At 44.8% G+C, this 18,893-nt stretch overlaps 1 protein-coding gene across 1 annotated transcript in view; it reads right to left on the reverse strand.

Moving 5' to 3' along the window:
- The window catches only part of P2RX3 (purinergic receptor P2X 3), a 223,248-nt gene that overhangs the window by 16,296 nt on the left and 188,059 nt on the right, over positions 1-18,893 (reverse strand). Inside the window, exon 11 of the mRNA XM_089687555.1 lies at positions 2,730-2,807. Within this exon, the coding sequence (XP_089543681.1) occupies positions 2,730-2,807 (78 nt within the window). The remainder of the gene's footprint in view (positions 1-2,729; positions 2,808-18,893) is intronic.

Below are 18,893 nucleotides of genomic sequence, written 5' to 3' on the forward strand. Positions count from 1 at the left end.
CTTCACCAGCGCAGTGAGGAAACTACTAACCAGCCGCAGCAGCAGCAGCATCAGGTGGACCTGGAGCAGGACCTTAAACAACAGGCTTGGGCCTACTTGGACAGCACCCTGCCAACCGAGGTAGACAATCCCCTTGTCTACTGGGCAACGAAACTTGACCTTTGGCCCCAACTAGCTGAATTTGCCCTTGAAAGGCTGTCATGCCCGGCCAGTAGCGTGGCATCGGAGCGAGTGTTTAGTGCGGCAGGAGGTATTGTAACTCCGCGGAGGACACGACTGTCCACCCAAAGTGTGGAGAGACTCACGTTTGTGAAAATGAATCAGGCGTGGATTAGTCTGGATTTCAAACCACCAGTTCCTGACACAACTGACTAAATCCGCCATGAATCATGCCCCAAACATGTGCCACTTTCAGGTCTCCTCACACTGCTGGTGTGTTCCATTTTTTGTCATAGGGTGCTGGCAGATTACGGGCCTCCCATAGCTGCTGCCAGGCCCCTAATCTGCCATGGGCCCCTGTTCCGCCTCCTCATGCTGCTGCCAGGTCCACAGTGTCTCATGGGTCCCTGTACGGCCTCCCATTGCTGCTGTCTCCATCGCCACACTCTGCCATGTGCCACTTTCAGGTCTCCTCACACTGCTGGTGTGTTCCATTTTTTGTCATAGGGTGCTGGCAGATTACGGGCCTCCCATAGCTGCTGCCAGGCCCCTAATCTGCCATGGGCCCCTGTACCGCCTCCTCATGCTGCTGCCAGGTCCAGAGTCTCTCATGGGTCCCTGTACGGCCTCCCATTGCTGCTGTCTCCATCGCCACACTCTGCCATGTGCCACTTTCAGGTCTCCTCACACACTGCTGGTGTGTTCCATTTTTTGTCATAGGGTGCTGGCAGATTACGGGCCTCCCATTGCTGCTGCCAGGCCCGTAATCTGCCATGGGCCCCAGTACCGCCTCCTCATGCTGCTGCCAGGTCCAGAGTCTCTCATGGGTCCCTGTACGGCCTCCCATTGCTGCTGTCTCCATCGCCACACTCTGCCATGTGCCACTTTCAGGTCTCCTCACACACTGCTGGTGTGTTCCATTTTTTGTCATAGGGTGCTGGCAGATTACGGGCCTCCCATTGCTGCTGCCAGGCCCGTAATCTGCCATGGGCCCCCGTACCGACTCCTCATGCTGCTGCCAGGCCCGTAATCTGTCATGGGCCCCTGTTGTCGCTTGTTGGCATATTCCGCTCGTTCAGATGCTCCTTCTCCTGCTACTCCTCTTCACGGATTCCGTCAGCAGTCTTTCTTGGAATCCATTTCCAAGAGACAACAGTTTGAGAGCACGCACCCGACGGTGCAGAAGCTGAACGTCCTCCTGTCCAAGTTGCTGCTGCCAGGCTCGTAATCTGTCATGCGCCCCTGTACCGCCTCCTCATGCTGCTGCCAGGTCCAGAGTGTGTCATGGACCCCCGTACCGACTCCTCATGCTGCTGCCAGGCCCGTAATCTGTCATGGGCCCCTGTACCGCCTCCTCATGCTGCTGCCAGGTCCAGAGTATGTCATGGGTCCCTGTACGGCCTCCCATTGCTGCTGCCAGGCCCGTAATCTGCCATGGGCCCCCGTACCAACTCCTCATGCTGCTGCCAGGTCCGTAATCTGTCATGGGCCCCTGTACCGCCTCCTCATGCTGCTGCCAGGTCCAGAGTCTCTCATGGGTCCCTGTACGGCCTCCCATTGCTGCTGTCTCCATCGCCACACTCTGCCATGTGCCACTTTCAGGTCTCCTCACACTGCTGGTGGGTTCCATTTTTGTCATAGGGTGCTGTATGGCCTCCCATTGCTGCTGCCTCCACCGCCACACTGTGGCTCCACCCTCTGGTTTTGGCCCCGTGACTGCCCAAATGAGTGAAGTGTGCGGTGATTCTAAGATCGACGGCACTCATCTGCATGTCATACTGACTGACAGTATTATTTCTCTTCCCCAGCAGACTCCAAGGGCATTTCAATTAAAGGTACAGTGTTCTGCACTAATATAAAGGCTCTCTGAAGCCTAGAAACAGCCTTTTATAAGTTAAATTCGCAGCGAATATATTCGACTCGAATCGAAATTTTTTCACGAATTCGCCGAATCAGTCGAATCGAATTTTTGAATAATTCGCTCATCTCTAGTCAATACCATGCCCATTATGGACAAGATCTCTCCCATGCTCCTTTGTATACACAGAGCTGAAGAAGGTATTTAATAAATGTAATAAATTTGCCTTCTCTTTGTCCCCCAGTCACCCGCTCTAGATTATTTTGTAATATATTTGAAGAATGTTTGGGGCTTGTACTGCTATCTTTTGCAATCTGTCGTTCGTTTTCAATTTTTGCGGCCTTGATTTCCTTTTTACATATTCTAAGTCCCATTTCTGTGTTGTGCACATCGATGCCAATATTCACACCCAGTCTAAGTATTGGAGAGCATCTCTTAGCTCTCCAATACTTGGAAAATTCGCTCTATTAAAGTTGAGTGTTTTTATGTTTCCCATATGTGCTTGTTGTTTACAGCTAACAATAAATTAAATCATGTTATGGTCACTGCTACCCAGTGTGAGAATCACAAGAAGGAATGGACAGAATTGCAAACATTCTTACAGATAAAATACATTTTTCAAATGTGTACTTGAGTATTTGGCTGGAGTTGTGCTTGAATTCAATCATTTGTACTATTTTTATGCACCTCTGCATTTTCAGCAGTGATATACCTCCTCAAACTTCTTTGCTTTGTATTGATCCGCTCCTTTCAGGAAGTTCAGTAAAATTATATCACAAAGAACAGTGCCCTGTAAGAAGAAACAATTCAAATAGGTAATCAAGTAGTATTCTAAGGACAAATTTAAACTATATTTCCAGATAATAAATCTAGACAATAACATTCTCTGATCTTATTTCTTCCTATACCTGATATATTGACTAAAGGGTGACTATTCAGATGAAAAGTTATTTTTAGGCAGGTGTAAAGACACGCTGTAAAATAAGAATGCTTTCAAAATAAATATATAAATATATATATATATATATATTTTTTTTTTAATTGTTTATTTTTTATCAATTTACAAAATGCAAAGTGAGCAAACAGAAGAAAAATCGAAATCAAATTTGGTGTGACTACCCTTTGGCTTTAAATCAGCTCCAATTATTCTATGTACATACAGTATCTCACAGAAGTGAGTACACCCTCACATTTTTGTAAATATATTATTATATCTTTTAAAGTAGTGAGTGTACATCTTGTATAACAGTGTAAATTTGCTGTCCCCTCAAAATAACTCAACACACAGCCATTAATGTGTACTCAAAGATTCTATATATAAAAAATATATACACAATATCACTGCACAGGGCAGGTAGGTATAATATCTACATTTTAATCTAGATTTTAGAGGGGAAAAAAAATCTCTCTCTCTCTTTACATATATATATATCCTTTGCAATAACATTAGGTCCAGTGGGCTGCATGCCACCTCATGGACTTATCTTACTTTATTTTACATTTTTAGTGAGCACCTGGTGCATAGCTGTCACTATATTTCCAGCCCTGCAACAGTGAACCTTCTGGTCTCAGCTCCTGCAGCTGCAAAATCATATGCAACCACTCTGACCACCCCCCCCCCCCCCTTTCCTTCTCCGGGCTTCATCACACAGTGTTTTGTATTATGTGAATCCAGTCACAAATTACAAGGTCTTCTGTGAATGGACAGCAAAGGGAAGGGGTGAGCAGAGCATCTGCTGAGAAAGCAGCATCTAGGGACCAGTCGAGTCCAGCCTCACCCCTCTGCAACAAGCAGATCCTGCCCACACTGCAAACACAGAGGGAAAGATAGTAGCTGAATGAAAACCAGCACCCAACCCCTAGCTACATTTCCCCCCCCCAGCACCCAACCCCTAGCTACATTTCCCCTTCAGTCCTCAGAATTTACATTACATAGAATACTTAGCAGACAAATGTCCTCAATTAGACCATTTGGAGAAGAGTGCCCATTCTATGTTCATCTTCGTGTTAAAGCAGGCTAAATAAGCTGTTCTTCATATCTGAATTTGGAATCTCTACTGGTGGCATATACCAGTCTGTTGTTAACTCTACCAGACCAGTAGATCCTGGTCCAGAAGGAAAGAATCTGAAGCAAAAATACAGGGGCTTAAACAATTCTGATGGAATTTCCTAAAGAGTCCATCCTTTGTTTCCAAAATTATAAGATAAGTAGGTTGAAAGGTTGCTGCACCACATGATACAGAGCTTCACCCATTTGGCTTCCAATATGCAGCCCCAAGTATGCTTGAGCTTCAGTACCAGAACTTTATCTCCTGAGACGGGTTCGCATACAATGGTCAGCTTTTGTTCATTTATGTAAAACCTTTATTCAAATAGGAAAAAAAACTGTTGGCAAGGTTTTTTTTTAGTTTTTTGGTTTAGTATCTCTTGAAGATGCAGGTATCCCACCTGTGAATAGAAGCTGACAGCATCTTCCAGGCTGGGATGCAGAGGCTCTGCTCAGCATCTGCTTCCGATTTTTCTTACTAGGCAACACTTTTCAGGTTTATGCCTTTTCCCAAGCCTTACAAAGAAGCATACAGTAGTTTCTGTGCTTATATAGCATATGGGGCTCCATTGTTTTAAATCCATAAAATATGACAAAATTGTGGTTTCAAAAAAGAGATTACAAATAGTATATACAACGTGCACATGCCCTAAAACTCTCAGAACTTAGGTATAAATACATTTCTAAAATCTATGGGGTTGATTTACTGAAAACTGGAGTGTGCAAATCTGATGCAGCTGTGCATGATAGACGATCAGCTTCTAAATTCAGCTTGTTCAATTAAGCTTTGACAAAAAAATTGGTTTCTATGGAGAGCTGCACCAGATTTTGCACTTTCCAGTTTTAGTAAATCAACCCCTATATATAAATAAGCAGACCTGGAATAAATAGAAAAAAGGCACTGTAATAGCACCATATGGCCACTAGATAATAATTGTAGCAACATTTTCTCCAATGTATTGAAAAATATATAGTTATAGTATGTGAAAGTGACTGATCCATGAATATAAACATTGGTTTTCTGTGAGAACAGTATTGGTCTAATGATCTGCTTTCAATGAGTCTCCAGTGTCCCCCTTCTTAAAGGTCAGATGGTACAACCTTCATAGATTAGATGGCAAAAGAGTGTAAGGCAGTATATAAGATATTACACTGAAAATATTAGAAACTGGGTAATTGAAAGTTCTCCATCAGTGTTGTTCTTAAAAGATTTTTGACCATGATCTAGGAAGGTTCAGAAAAGACATTTTTCTTTTTACATCAGAACACCCCGTTTAGATCATTAAAAAATAATTTTACTTGAGGTTCATTATTAGAGGTGTACCAATATTAGAAGCTTTTCCAAATATGTTTCTAGATACCAAGATAATTTTGACTTCTGTGTGTGGATATGCCAATTCTTTTTTATTACCTTTTCTATGAATTGAAAAGTCAGTAAAACTGTGTAAATATATAGCATCATACTTTTGGGAGTTATTAAGGTCTGTGTTTGGGAGGGGGGTGGGGGGCTCTATGTATTTTGCATGGAAGACAAACCTCTGCAGGTGTCGAAGTCCTTGGCACAATCATGGTGTCTACGACTCTTTCCTGCCTGTCAGGCTGGCATTTGTCATGAGAATCTTCTAGAAGAACTAAAGGAAGGATTTTCCTACCTCCAGAGATGGATTGATGAGCCACCAGGCCAGGGATAACTTGGACCTGGGTTTCAAGCACATCCGAGTTGATTTATTAAAACTGGAGAGTGCAAAATCTGGTGCATCTTTGCATGGCAGCCAATCAGCTTCTAACTTCAGCTTATTCAAATAAGCTTTGAGCAGGAAGCTGGAAGCTGAGTGGCTTTTGTGCAGAGCTGCACCAGATTTTGCACTCTCCAGTTTTGGTAAATCAACCCCATTGGCTGATCCACAGATTGCAACTCCTTTCCGTATGCAGACAAAATGTTGAAATACAATAGTGTTGGACAAATGGACCTCAAATGAGGCTACCATCAGACCCAGAACTCTAATGCAGAAGCAGAGAGTCAGACAGCTCCTGGATTGTAAAAGTCTGAATCTAGGAGTGGAGAGTTTGGAGTTTGCAGTTTTTTTTAAAAAAAAACTCTTGCTCAAGCAGTTCTCCAAGCGATTAATTGAATTCAGTGCTGAATTCTTAAGGTTCAAGATCTAACTGAACCTTTGTAGAATATAGAAAGGCCGATGGACATTGACTGACAGCATCTGTGCCGACTAGGGCTACTACTCGTAGTGTTGTATGCCTGCAGCAAAACGCAGGTAGCATTGGTGTACTGGAATTATGGAGATAAGCATGATGTCAAGAGAGGCTAGAAAGTCTCCCTGATGAAAGAAAGCAATAATAGACCTGGTGACTTTTTTTTAATAGTATGTATATTATGATTTTTCCAAGATACAGTGGGGATCGAAAGTTTGGGCACCCCAGCTAAAAATTTGTATTAATGTGCATAAAGAAGCCAAGGAAAGATGGAAAAATCTCCAAAAGGCATCAAATTACAGATTAGATATTCTTATAATATGTCAACAAAAGTTAGATTTTATTTCCATCATTTACACTTTCAAAATAACAGAAAACAAAAAATGGCGTCTGCAAAAGTTTGGGCACCCTGCAGAATTTATAGCATGCATTGCCCTCTTTGCAAAGCTGAGACCTGCCAGTGTCATAGATTGTTCTCAATCATCGTCTGGGAAGACCAGGTGATGTCAATCTCAAAGGTTTTAAATGCCCAGACTCATCTGACCTTGCCTCAACAATCAGCACCATGGGTTCTTCTAAGTAGTTGTCTAGAAAACTGAAACTGAAAATAGTTGACGCTCACAAAGCTGGAGAAGGCTATAAGAAGATAGCAAAGCGTTTTCAGATGTCAATATCCTCTGTTCGGAATGTAATTAAGAAATGGCAGTCATCAGGAACAGTGGAAGTTAAAGCAACATCTGGAAGACCAAGAAAAATATCAGACAGAACAGCTCACAGGATTGTGAGAAAAACAATTCAAAACCCACGTTTGACTGCACGATCCCTCCAGAAAGATCTGGCAGACACTGGAGTTGTGGTATACTATTCCACTATAAAGAGATACTTGTACAAATATGGTCTTCATGGAAGACCTCTTCTACGTCCTCACGACAAAAATCATCATTTGAACTTTGCAAATGAACATATAGACAAGCCTGATGCATTTTGGAAACAAGTTCTGTGGACCGATGAGGTTAAAATTGAACTTTTTGGCCGGAATGAGCAAAGGTACGTTTGGAGAAGAAGAGGCACAGAATTTAATGAAAAGAAACTCTGTCCAACTGTTAAGCATGGGGTTGGATCAATCATGCTTTGGGGTTGTGTTGCAGCCAGTGGCACAGGGAACATCTCACGAGTAGAAGGAAAAATGGATTCAATAAAATTTCAGCAAATTTTGGATGGTAACTTGATGCCATCTGTGAAAAAGCTGAAGTTAAAGAGTGGATGGCTTCTACAAATGGATAATGATCCTAAACACACCTCGAAATCCACGGGAGATTACATCAAGAGGCGTAAACTGAAGGTTTTGCCATGGCCTTCACAATCTCCTGTCCTCAACATAATTGAAAATCTATGGATAGACCTTAAAAGAGCAGTGCTTGACAGACAGCCCAGAAATCTCAAAGAACTGGAAGACTTTTGTAAGGAAGAATGGGCAAAGATACCTCAAACAAGAACTGAAAGACTCTTGGCTGGCTACAAAAAGCGTTTACAAGCTGTGATACTTGCCAAAGGGGGCAGTACAAGATATTAACTCTGCAGGGTGCCCAAACTTTTGCAGACGCCATTTTTTTGTTTTCTGTTATTTTGAAAGTGTAAATGATGGAAATAAAATCTAACTTTTGTTGACATATTTTAAGAATGTCTAATCTGTAATTTGATGCCTTTTGGAGATTTTTCCATCTTTCCTTGGCTTCTTTATGCACATTAATACAAATTTTTAGCTGGGGTGCCCAAACTTTCGATCCCCACTGTACAAGAAAAAACAAACAAGGAAATAGACATTCAACAGCAGCTACTGCGTCCACTAAGTCACAACCATGAGGATGGAGCAGTAACATGGAGTATTGACTATAACCAAAAAAAATTCCACAAAGGAGTACTAGGAGAATCACATAATACAGATGCCAAATATAGAATGGGAGGGTTACACCATGGGTATCAGAAAACAAGGGAAAGGCACATGAGGTACATTCTGAGGGCCAAAATGAAAAGTTAGCCAATAATCTAACCATCAAGCAGAACTCACTAAGTGCAAAATTCAGAACTATTCCAGAATTTTGCAAAATTCATCTACAAAAAGTTCTAAGATGTTCCATCCCATGTATTTCAGAAATGGTAGATAAGAACTGGGAATTTGAAAGGGAGATTTGGATAACCAGCAGGAAGGAATAAATCTTTTGGCTGCAAGTAAAATAAAAGGCCATCAGTCTCTTAGCATGTTTGGCAGACCAAGTAAAAAAATAGGTGGGATCCAGGGGTAATTGTACATCTAAGAGGGACTGCAAAAGAGTCTGAACAAAAGACCAAAGGAGTTGAATAATGGGGCATTCCCAGAAAATATGATAAAGGGTGCCCACTGCACTACAGCATCTCCAACAAAGACCAGAGACCGATGGATTATGTGTATGCAAAACATCTGGAGTTTTATACCAATGTAATCTTATAAGCTGTCCCTCTCTCTCTCTGACACGACACCTTAGCACAGGGGTGGGCAACTGCGGCCCTCCAGCTGTTGTAGAACTACAAGTCCCATGAGGCACTGCAAAATTGACAGTTACAAGCATGACTCCCAAAGACAGAGGCATGATGGGACTTGTAGTTCACCAACAGCTGGAGGGCCACAGTTGCCTACCCCTGCTTTAGCAGAATGTTCCCATATCTTTGACCAAAGTGAGGGCGGAATTGTTCTATTTCATATATTGGCCCATTTTCGCATGTAAAGGTAGCTAGACTCAGTGTGATGGAGTCATGAAGGATTTTATAAATGGATGAGTTTAAGTGTGCTTCATGTGGGCCACAAGCACATAAGAGTTCAAAATCAATAAGTTTTATCAAGGGTTAGGGATGAAGCTTTTGAAAGGAAGTAGTGCTTAATTTGTGTTTTGGAACATTAAATTTACTTTGTATTTCAGCAAAAGGCCGAAAGTAGGATGTACTAGGTGTCTAAGTTGAAAAAGTCCAGCTCAAGACCAGGGAAGCATTTTTCCATATGATAGACTATCTAGAATCCGATCCGATCCGTGTGCAACAAGCTTACCGCCATCCACGACCTCTTTGTTTCCCGCTCCCTCGCCTCCTGGCGATTACGGAAGCCTGGATCCAGCCCACTAACTCGACCTCCCCTGCTGCACTCTCCTACGGCGGTCTCACCTGGACCCACTCACCCAGGCCCAACGGTCGTAAAGGTGGTGGGGTTGGTCTGCTCCTGTCACCGCAGAGCACCTTCCGAGTCCTCCCAAACCCCCCCTCCCTATCCTTCTCCTCCTTCGAGGCCCACTGAGTCCGACTATTCTCCCCAACCCCCCTGAAGATTGCTGTGATATACCGGCCTCCTGGATCCATACCCCGCTTCCTGGATGACTTCTCCTCCTGGCTACCCTTCTTCCTCTCCTCTGAGCTACCCACCATCATCCTTGGGGATTTCAACATCCCTGTCAACCTCGACAACCCGGACACAGCCCGTCTCCTCCACTTAACCTCCTCCTTTGCACTTGCACAGTGCATACAATCCACCACCCACTCTGAAGGTAATATCCTTGATCTTGTCTTCTCCAACCACTGCGCTCCCCACAACCTCACTAACACCCCCTTCCCTCTCTCTGACCACAACCTGATTACCTTCTCTATCTCCTCGTACTCCAACGCCTACCCCTCCAAATGTCACACTACTACCATCCGTAACCTCCGCAACCTTAACCCTGCCCCCCTCCACTCTGCAGCTGATCAACTCCATGACTGCATCCTCCCCCTGTCCTGCCCCGACTTGGCTATGACCGCCTACAACAACGCGCTCTCAACAGCCCTTGACTCACTAGCACCTTTAACCACACACAACATCAGACCCCGACCGCTCCAGCCCTGGCAGACTGATCACACCAAAACCCTCAAACGACACAGTCGTGCCCTGGAGCGACTATAGCGCAAAACAAAATCCCAACAAGCCTTCACCCGCTACAAATCTGCCTTCCACACCTACACCTCCTCCCTCCACGCTGCCAAGCAAGCCTACTTCCTGACCCTCATCAAGGCCCTCTCCTGCAATCCTCGCCGACTCTTCTCCACCTTCAACTTTCTACTCTCGCCACCCCCACCTCCACCCAGCACCTCACTCTCTGCCCTTGAGATTGCCAATCACTTCAAAAACAAGATTGACACAATTCGCAAAGACATCGCCGCAACTCACACGCCTTCTCAACCCGTCCCCTCTCACACAGCTACCCCCTCATCCCCCCTCCCCCTCGACATAACCCGCAGGGACTTCATTGCTGCTCAAACTCCCTCCAACCCCCTTCCCCCTCACTCAGCTACCCCCTCATCACCCCTCTCCCACGGCCCCACCACTGCTCTGCCCTCCTCTTCCACCCCACCCTACATTCCTCATACTGTAGCTCCCCCAACACTCCGCACCTTTGACCTTATTACCATCGAGGAAGTCTCCAAGATCCTCTCTGATGCCCGCCTCACCACCTGCCCCCTCGACCCTATCCCCTCACAACTCCTACGACCTCCCTCCCCCTCCATCCTACGCTCCCTCACCCACATCTTCAATCTCTCCCTTTCCTTCGGCACTTTCCCCTCCCCTCTGAAACATGCACATACTTAAAAAGCCCTCCCTGGACCCCAATAACCCAAACAATCTCATACCCATCTCCCTGCTCCCATTTACATCTAAACTCCTCGAGCGCCTAGTCTACAACCGCCTATGCTCTCACCTCAATGACAACAATCTCCTCGATCCCCTACAGTCCGGCTTCCGTCCCCTACACTCCATCGAAACTGCCTTACTCAAACTCTCCAACGACCTGCTAACCGCCAAAGCTAATGGCCACTATTCAGTGCTCCTACTCCTTGACCTCTCTGCGGCCTTCGACACAGTCGACCACCCCCTCTTCCTCAAAAAACTACACTCCCTCGGCCTCAGAGATTCTGCTCTCTCCTGGCTCTCATCCTACCTGTCACAACGCTCTTTCAGCGTTACCTATAATGTTACCTCCTCCCTCTTACTCCCCCTCTCTGTTGGGGTTCCTCAAAGCTCTGTCCTCGGGCCCCTTCTCTTCTCCATCTACACCTCCTCCCTTGGCCAACTCATACACTCTCACGGCTTCAACTACCACCTCTATGCCGACGACACACAAATCTATCTCTCAACCCCCCACCTCACCCCCTCGGTCTCCGCCCGAATCACACACCTGCTGAGCGACATATCAGACTGGATGTCGCTCCACTTCCTTAAACTGAACCTCTCCAAAACCGAGTTTCTTGTCTTCCCCGCAACATCGCCAAAATGCGCATGTTCCTAACTCAAAAAACTACACTCCCTCGGCCTCAGAGATTCTGCTCTCTCCTGGCTCTCATCCTACCTGTCACAACGCTCTTTCAGCGTTACCTATAATGCTACCACCTCCCCCTCACTCCCCCTCTCTGTTGGGGTCCCTCAAGGCTCTGTTCTCGGGCCCCTTCTCTTCTCCATCTACACCTCCTCCCTTGGCCAACTCATACACTTTCACGGCTTCAACTACCACCTCTATGCTGATGACACACAAATCTATCTCTCAATCCCCCACCTCACCCCCTCGGTCTCCGCCCGAATCACACACCTGCTGAGCGACATATCAGACTGGATGTCGCTCCACTTCCTTAAACTGAACCTCTCCAAAACCGAGTTTCTTGTCTTCCCCCCAGCCCAGACACCACCCCCCCATTGACTTCTCTATCACATTGAACAACGCTACCATCAAACCCACCCCGCAGGCCAGAGTACTTGGTGTCATTCTGAACTCCAACCTATCCTTCCAGCCCCAAGTCCAATCTTTAACAAACTCGTGCAGACTCCACCTCCGCAACATCGCCAAAATGCGCACGTTCCTAACTCCAGAAACCACTAAACAGCTCATCCACTCCCTCATCATATCACGACTCGACTACTGCAACTCCCTCCTCACTGGCCTGCCTCGCCGTTGGCTATCCCCGCTTCAGTCGATCCTGAATACGGCTGCCAGACTCATTCACCTTTCCAACCGCTCCGTCTCCGCCACCCCCCTCTGCCAATCCCTCCGCTGGCTTCCGATTGCGCAACGGATCAAATTCAAAATCCTAACGCTGACGTACAAAGCTGTCCACCATACTGCCCCGAACTACATCACTGACCTAATATCCAAGTACCACCCAGCACGCACACTCCGCTCCTCACAAGACCTCCTTCTCTCTAGTTCCCTGGTCTCCTCCTCCCATGCCCGCCTCCAGGACTTCTCCAGGGTGTCACCCATCCTCTGGAACTCCCTGCCCCAACCCATCAGATTATTACCTACTCTCCTCTTCTTTAGGCGCAACCTGAAAACCCATCTCTTCAGGGAAGCCTACCCCACCCCCTGCTAACTTGTCAACCTCCTCCACTCTTCCTACCACTCCATCCCCCACAGCTATCTCCTCCTGTGCCACCATCCCCTCCCTCCTAGATTGTAAGCTCGAAAGAGCAGGGCCCTCAATCTCCTCATGTTTTGCATTGTATTGGTATTGTTCTGTCACATGTTCTGTCCCCCTTTGTAATGTATAGCGCTGAGCAAACTATTGGCCCTTTATAAATACTGTATAATAATAATAATAATAGAATATCTGTATTAAAAAGTATATTTAAGAGAGGAGTGTATGGAGAAGAGAGGGAGAACTGTGCACAACACCTTTTCCATATAGAGATGGTAAATAGCATTGGATAGAGACATATATCTCGCAATTGGGAGATAGATTTGCATAGGGGGGACCATATCATAAAACATGGATGCACTAGACTCATGATACTCATCTCAATTTCTGACTATCGATTAGGAGCCATACAAGAGGACCAATAAATAGTTACATAGCTTGTCAGGCTGAAAAAAGACAAAAGTCCATCCAGTTCAACCATATAAAAAAATATAAAAAGAAAAAAAAAGTTATAATCCTACACCTACAGTTGATCCAGAGGAAGGAAAAAACCCAGCAAAGCATGATCCAATTTGCTCCTGCAGGGGAAAAAATTCCTTCCAGATCCCCCGAGAGGAGATCAGATATTCCCTGGATTAACTTTACCTATAAATGTTAGTAACCAGTTATTTTATGTGTATCCAAGAAAGAATCCAGACCTTTTTTAAAGCAATCCACTGAGCTGGCCAGAACCGACTCTTGAGGGAGTCTATTCCACATTTTCACACCTCTTACTGTGAAGAAACCTTTCCATGCTTTCCATAAAATGTCTTTTCCTCCAGATGTAAAGAGTGCTCCCTTGTCCTCTGTGATGACCTCAGGGTGAATAACTCTACACCAAGTTCACTATATTGACCACTGATGTATTTATACATGTTGATCATATCCCCCCCTTAATCTCCTCTTCTCAAGAGAGAAAAAATTCAGTTCCTCTAATCTTTCTTCATAGCTGAGCTACTCCATGCCTCTTATCAGTTTGGTTGCCCTTCTCTGTACTTTCTCCAGTTCCCCAATGTTCTTCTTGTGAATTGGTGCCCAAAATTGAACTGCATATTCCAGATGAGGTATGGCTAATACAAGCTCGCAAATGAGATGCATAGTAATATTTGAGAACATCAGGTGCTCCTAAGCCTCCTCTGGATTGTAGTGTCAATATTAGAGATGAGCGAATCGAACATGACGAAGTGGAATTCGTTCCGAAGATTTGGAAAAATTCTATTCACGACGAATCCGAAGATTAGCAAACTTCGGATGCACGAATCGAATTTTCCCAAAAATGGCGGCGACATGTGTGGCGACGGAGAAAATGGACAGAGAAGATGGGGCGGGGATCTCTGGGAAGGCGCGCAGACAAGGCGCGCAGACCCATAATGCATTCATGACATGTGATCGCATTAGCCAATCAGCAGCCAGCCAGCACTATAAATCGCGGCCATCTTAGAATTCTCCATTAGCCTCCGGTCATTCAAGAGAGACAGACCTGTGTGTATTAAGGGACAGAGTTAGGGCCACAGAGACTTTAGGGCCACAGAATCGTTACTCAGGGACACAGAATCGTTACTCAGGGACACAGAATCGTTACTCAGGGATACAGAATCGTTACTCAGGGACACAGAATCGTTACTTAGGGCCACAGCTATCAAAGAATCGAAAATTTAAAGTGACATACACCCTTTTTTTTTTTGGTGGCTGTCGTGCACAGTTGGTGCTGCAGTTTGCCGATTGTGCAAAATAAACTGACTTTCTGCTTCACAACCACTATTGTACGTTCAAAGAGTTAAATCCATTTACACGCCGGGTGGCGGTAATATTTTTTGGGTGATTAGTGCATTCCAGTGACAGAAACGTACAGTTTCCAGCCAACGGCAAGCTGCAATTGACCGATTGTGTACAATAAACTGACTTTCTGCTTCACAACCACTATTGTACGTTCAAAGAGTTAGATCCATTTACACGCCGGGTGGCGGTAATATTTTTTGGGTGATTAGTGCATTCCAGTGACATAAACGTACAGTTTCCAGCCAACGGCAAGCTGCAATTGACCGATTGTGCTAAATAAACTGACTTTCTGCTTCACAACCACTATTGTACGTTCAAAGAGTTAAATCCATATACACGCCGGGTGGCGGTAATATTTTTTGGGTGACTAGTGCATTCCAGTGATTGACCGATTGTGCTAAATAAACTGACTTTCTGCTTCACAACCACTATTGTACTTTCAAAGAGTTAAATCCATATACACGCCGGGTGGCGGTAATATTTTTTGGGTGATTAGTGCATTCCAGTGACATAAACGTACAGTTTCCAGCCAACGGCAAGCTGCAATTGACCGATTGTGCTAAATAAACGGACTTTCTGCTTCACAACCACTATTGTACGTTCAAAGAGTTAGATCCATTTACACGCCGGGTGGCGGTAATATTTTTGGGTGATTAGTGCATTCCAGTGACATAAACGTACAGTTTCCAGCCAACGGCAAGCTGCAATTGACCGATTGTGCTAAATAAACTGACTTTCTGCTTCACAACCACTATTGTACGTACAAAGAGTTAAATCCATATACACGCCGGGTGGCGGTAATATTTTTTGGGTGATTAGTGCATTCCAGTGACATAAACGTACAGTTTCCAGCCAACGGCAAGCTGCAATTGACCGATTGTGCTAAATAAACTGACTTTCTGCTTCACAACCACTATTGTACGTTCAAAGAGTTAGATCCATTTACACGCCGGGTGGCGGTAATATTTTTGGGTGATTAGTGCATTCCAGTGACATAAACGTACAGTTTCCAGCCAACGGCAAGCTGCAATTGACCGATTGTGCTAAATAAACTGACTTTCTGCTTCACAACCACTATTGTACGTACAAAGAGTTAAATCCATATACACGCCGGGTGGCGGTAATATTTTTTGGGTGATTAGTGCATTCCAGTGACATAAACGTACAGTTTCCAGCCAACGGCAAGCTGCAATTGACCGATTGTGCTAAATAAACTGACTTTCTGCTTCACAACCACTATTGTACGTTCAAAGAGTTAGATCCATTTACACGCCGGGTGGCGGTAATATTTTTTGGGTGATTAGTGCATTCCAGTGACATAAACGTACAGTTTCCAGCCAACGGCAAGCTGCAATTGACCGATTGTGCTAAATAAACTGACTTTCTGCTTCACAACCACTATTGTACGTTCAAAGAGTTAAATCCATTTACACGCCGGCTGGCGGTAATATTTTTTGGGTGATTAGTGCATTCCAGTGACATAAACGTACAGTTTCCAGCCAACGGCAAGCTGCAATTGACCGATTGTGCTAAATAAACTGACTTTCTGCTTCACAACCACTATTGTACGTTCAAAGAGTTAAATCCATTTACACGCCGGCTGGCGGTAATATTTTTTGGGTGATTAGTGCATTCCAGTGACATAAACGTACAGTTTCCAGCCAACGGCAAGCTGCAATTGACCGATTGTGCTAAATAAACTGACTTTCTGCTTCACAACCACTATTGTACGTTCAAAGAGTTAAATCCATATACACGCCGGGTGGCGGTAATATTTTTTGGGTGATTAGTGCATTCCAGTGACATAAACGTACAGTTTCCAGCCAACGGCAAGCTGCAATTGACCGATTGTGCTAAATAAACTGACTTTCTGCTTCACAACCACTATTGTACGTTCAAAGAGTTAGATCCATTTACACGCCGGGTGGCGGTAATATTTTTTGGGTGATTAGTGCATTCCAGTGACATAAACGTACAGTTTCCAGCCAACGGCAAGCTGCAATTGACCGATTGTGTACAATAAACTGACTTTCTGCTTCACAACCACTATTGTACGTTCAAAGAGTTAAATCCATATACACGCCGGGTGGCGGTAATATTTTTTGGGTGATTAGTGCATTCCAGTGACATAAACGTACAGTTTCCAGCCAACGACAAGCTGCAATTGACCGATTGTGCTAAATAAACTGACTTTCTGCTTCACAACCACTATTGTACGTTCAAAGAGTTAGATCCATTTACACGCCGGGTGGCGGTAATATTTTTTGGGTGATTAGTGCATTCCAGTGACATAAACGTACAGTTTCCAGCCAACGGCAAGCTGCAATTGACCGATTGTACTAAATAAACTGACTTTCTGCTTCACAACCACTATTGTACGTTCAAAGAGTTAGATCCATTTACACGCTGGCTGGCGGTAATATTTTTTGGGTGATTAGTGCATTCCCATGACAGAAACGTACAGTTTCCAGCCAACGGCAAGCTGCAATTGACCGATTGTGCTAAATAAACTGACTTTCTGCTTCACAACCACTATTGTACGTTCAAAGAGTTAAATCCATTTACACGCCGGGTGGCGGTAATATTTTTTGGGTGATTAGTGCATTCCAGTGACATAAACGTACAGTTTCCAGCCAACGGCAAGCTGCAATTGACCGATTGTGCTAAATAAACTGACTTTCTGCTTCACAACCACTATTGTACGTTCAAAGAGTTAAATCCATTTACACGCCGGCTGGCGGTAATATTTTTTGGGTGATTAGTGCATTCCAGTGACATAAACGTACAGTTTCCAGCCAACGGCAAGCTGCAATTGACTGATTGTGCTAAATAAACTGACTTTCTGCTTCACAACCACTATTGTACGTTCAAAGAGTTAAATCCATTTACACGCCGGCTGGCGGTAATATTTTTTGGGTGATTAGTGCATTCCAGTGACATAAACGTACAGTTTCCAGCCAACGGCAAGCTGCAATTGACCGATTGTGCTAAATAAACTGACTTTCTGCTTCACAACCACTATTGTACGTTCAAAGAGTTAAATCCATATACACGCCGGGTGGCGGTAATATTTTTTGGGTGATTAGTGCATTCCAGTGACATAAACGTACAGTTTCCAGCCAACGGCAAGCTGCAATTGACCGATTGTGCTAAATAAACTGACTTTCTGCTTCACAACCACTATTGTACGTTCAAAGAGTTAGATCCATTTACACGCCGGGTGGCGGTAATATTTTTTGGGTGATTAGTGCATTCCAGTGACATAAACGTACAGTTTACAGCCAACGGCAAGCTGCAATTGACCGATTGTGTACAATAAACTGACTTTCTGCTTCACAACCACTATTGTACGTTCAAAGAGTTAAATCCATTTACACGCCGGCTGGCGGTAATATTTTTTGGGTGATTAGTGCATTCCAGTGACCTAAACGTACAGTTTCCAGCCAACGGCAAGCTGCAATTGACCGATTGTGCTAAATAAACTGACTTTCTGCTTCACAACCACTATTGTACGTTCAAAGAGTTAAATCCATATACACGCCGGGTGGCGGTAATATTTTTTGGGTGATTAGTGCATTCCAGTGACATAAACGTACAGTTTCCAGCCAACGGCAAGCTGCAATTGACCGATTGTGCTAAATAAACTGACTTTCTGCTTCACAACCACTATTGTACGTTCAAAGAGTTAGATCCATTTACACGCCGGGTGGCGGTAATATTTTTTGGGTGATTAGTGCATTCCAGTGACATAAACGTACAGTTTCCAGCCAACGGCAAGCTGCAATTGACCGATTGTGTACAATAAACTGACTTTCTGCTTCACAACCACTATTGTACGTTCAAAGAGTTAAATCCATATACACGCCGGGTGGCGGTAATATTTTTTGGGTGATTAGTGCATTCCAGTGACATAAACGTACAGTTTCCAGCCAACGGCAAGCTGCAATTGACCGATTGTGCTAAATAAACTGACTTTCTGCTTCACAACCACTATTGTACGTTCAAAGAGTTAGATCCATTTACACGCCGGGTGGCGGTAACAGTTTGCGAGCACGCACCCGACGGTGCAGAAGCTGAACGTCCTCCTGTCCAAGTTGCTGGTGCTGCAGTCCCTCCCTTTCCAAGTGGTGAACTCAGCACCTTTCCGAGAAATGATGGCTTGTGCCGAGCCGCGGTGGAGAGTGCCAAGCCGGCATTTCTTCGCCAAAAAGGCAGTGCCAGCCCTGCATTCACATGTAGAAGAGATGGTGGGCCAGTCTTTGAGCATGTCGGTCTCTGCCAAAGTGCACGGCAGCGCCGACGTGTGGAGCTGTAACTACGGTCAGGGACAGTACATGTCAT

Source organism: Staurois parvus, unplaced genomic scaffold, assembly GCF_062004578.1.
Source record: "Staurois parvus isolate SC_StPar_1 unplaced genomic scaffold, SC_StPar_1.0 ptg000430l, whole genome shotgun sequence".
NCBI lineage: Eukaryota > Metazoa > Chordata > Amphibia > Anura > Ranidae > Staurois > Staurois parvus.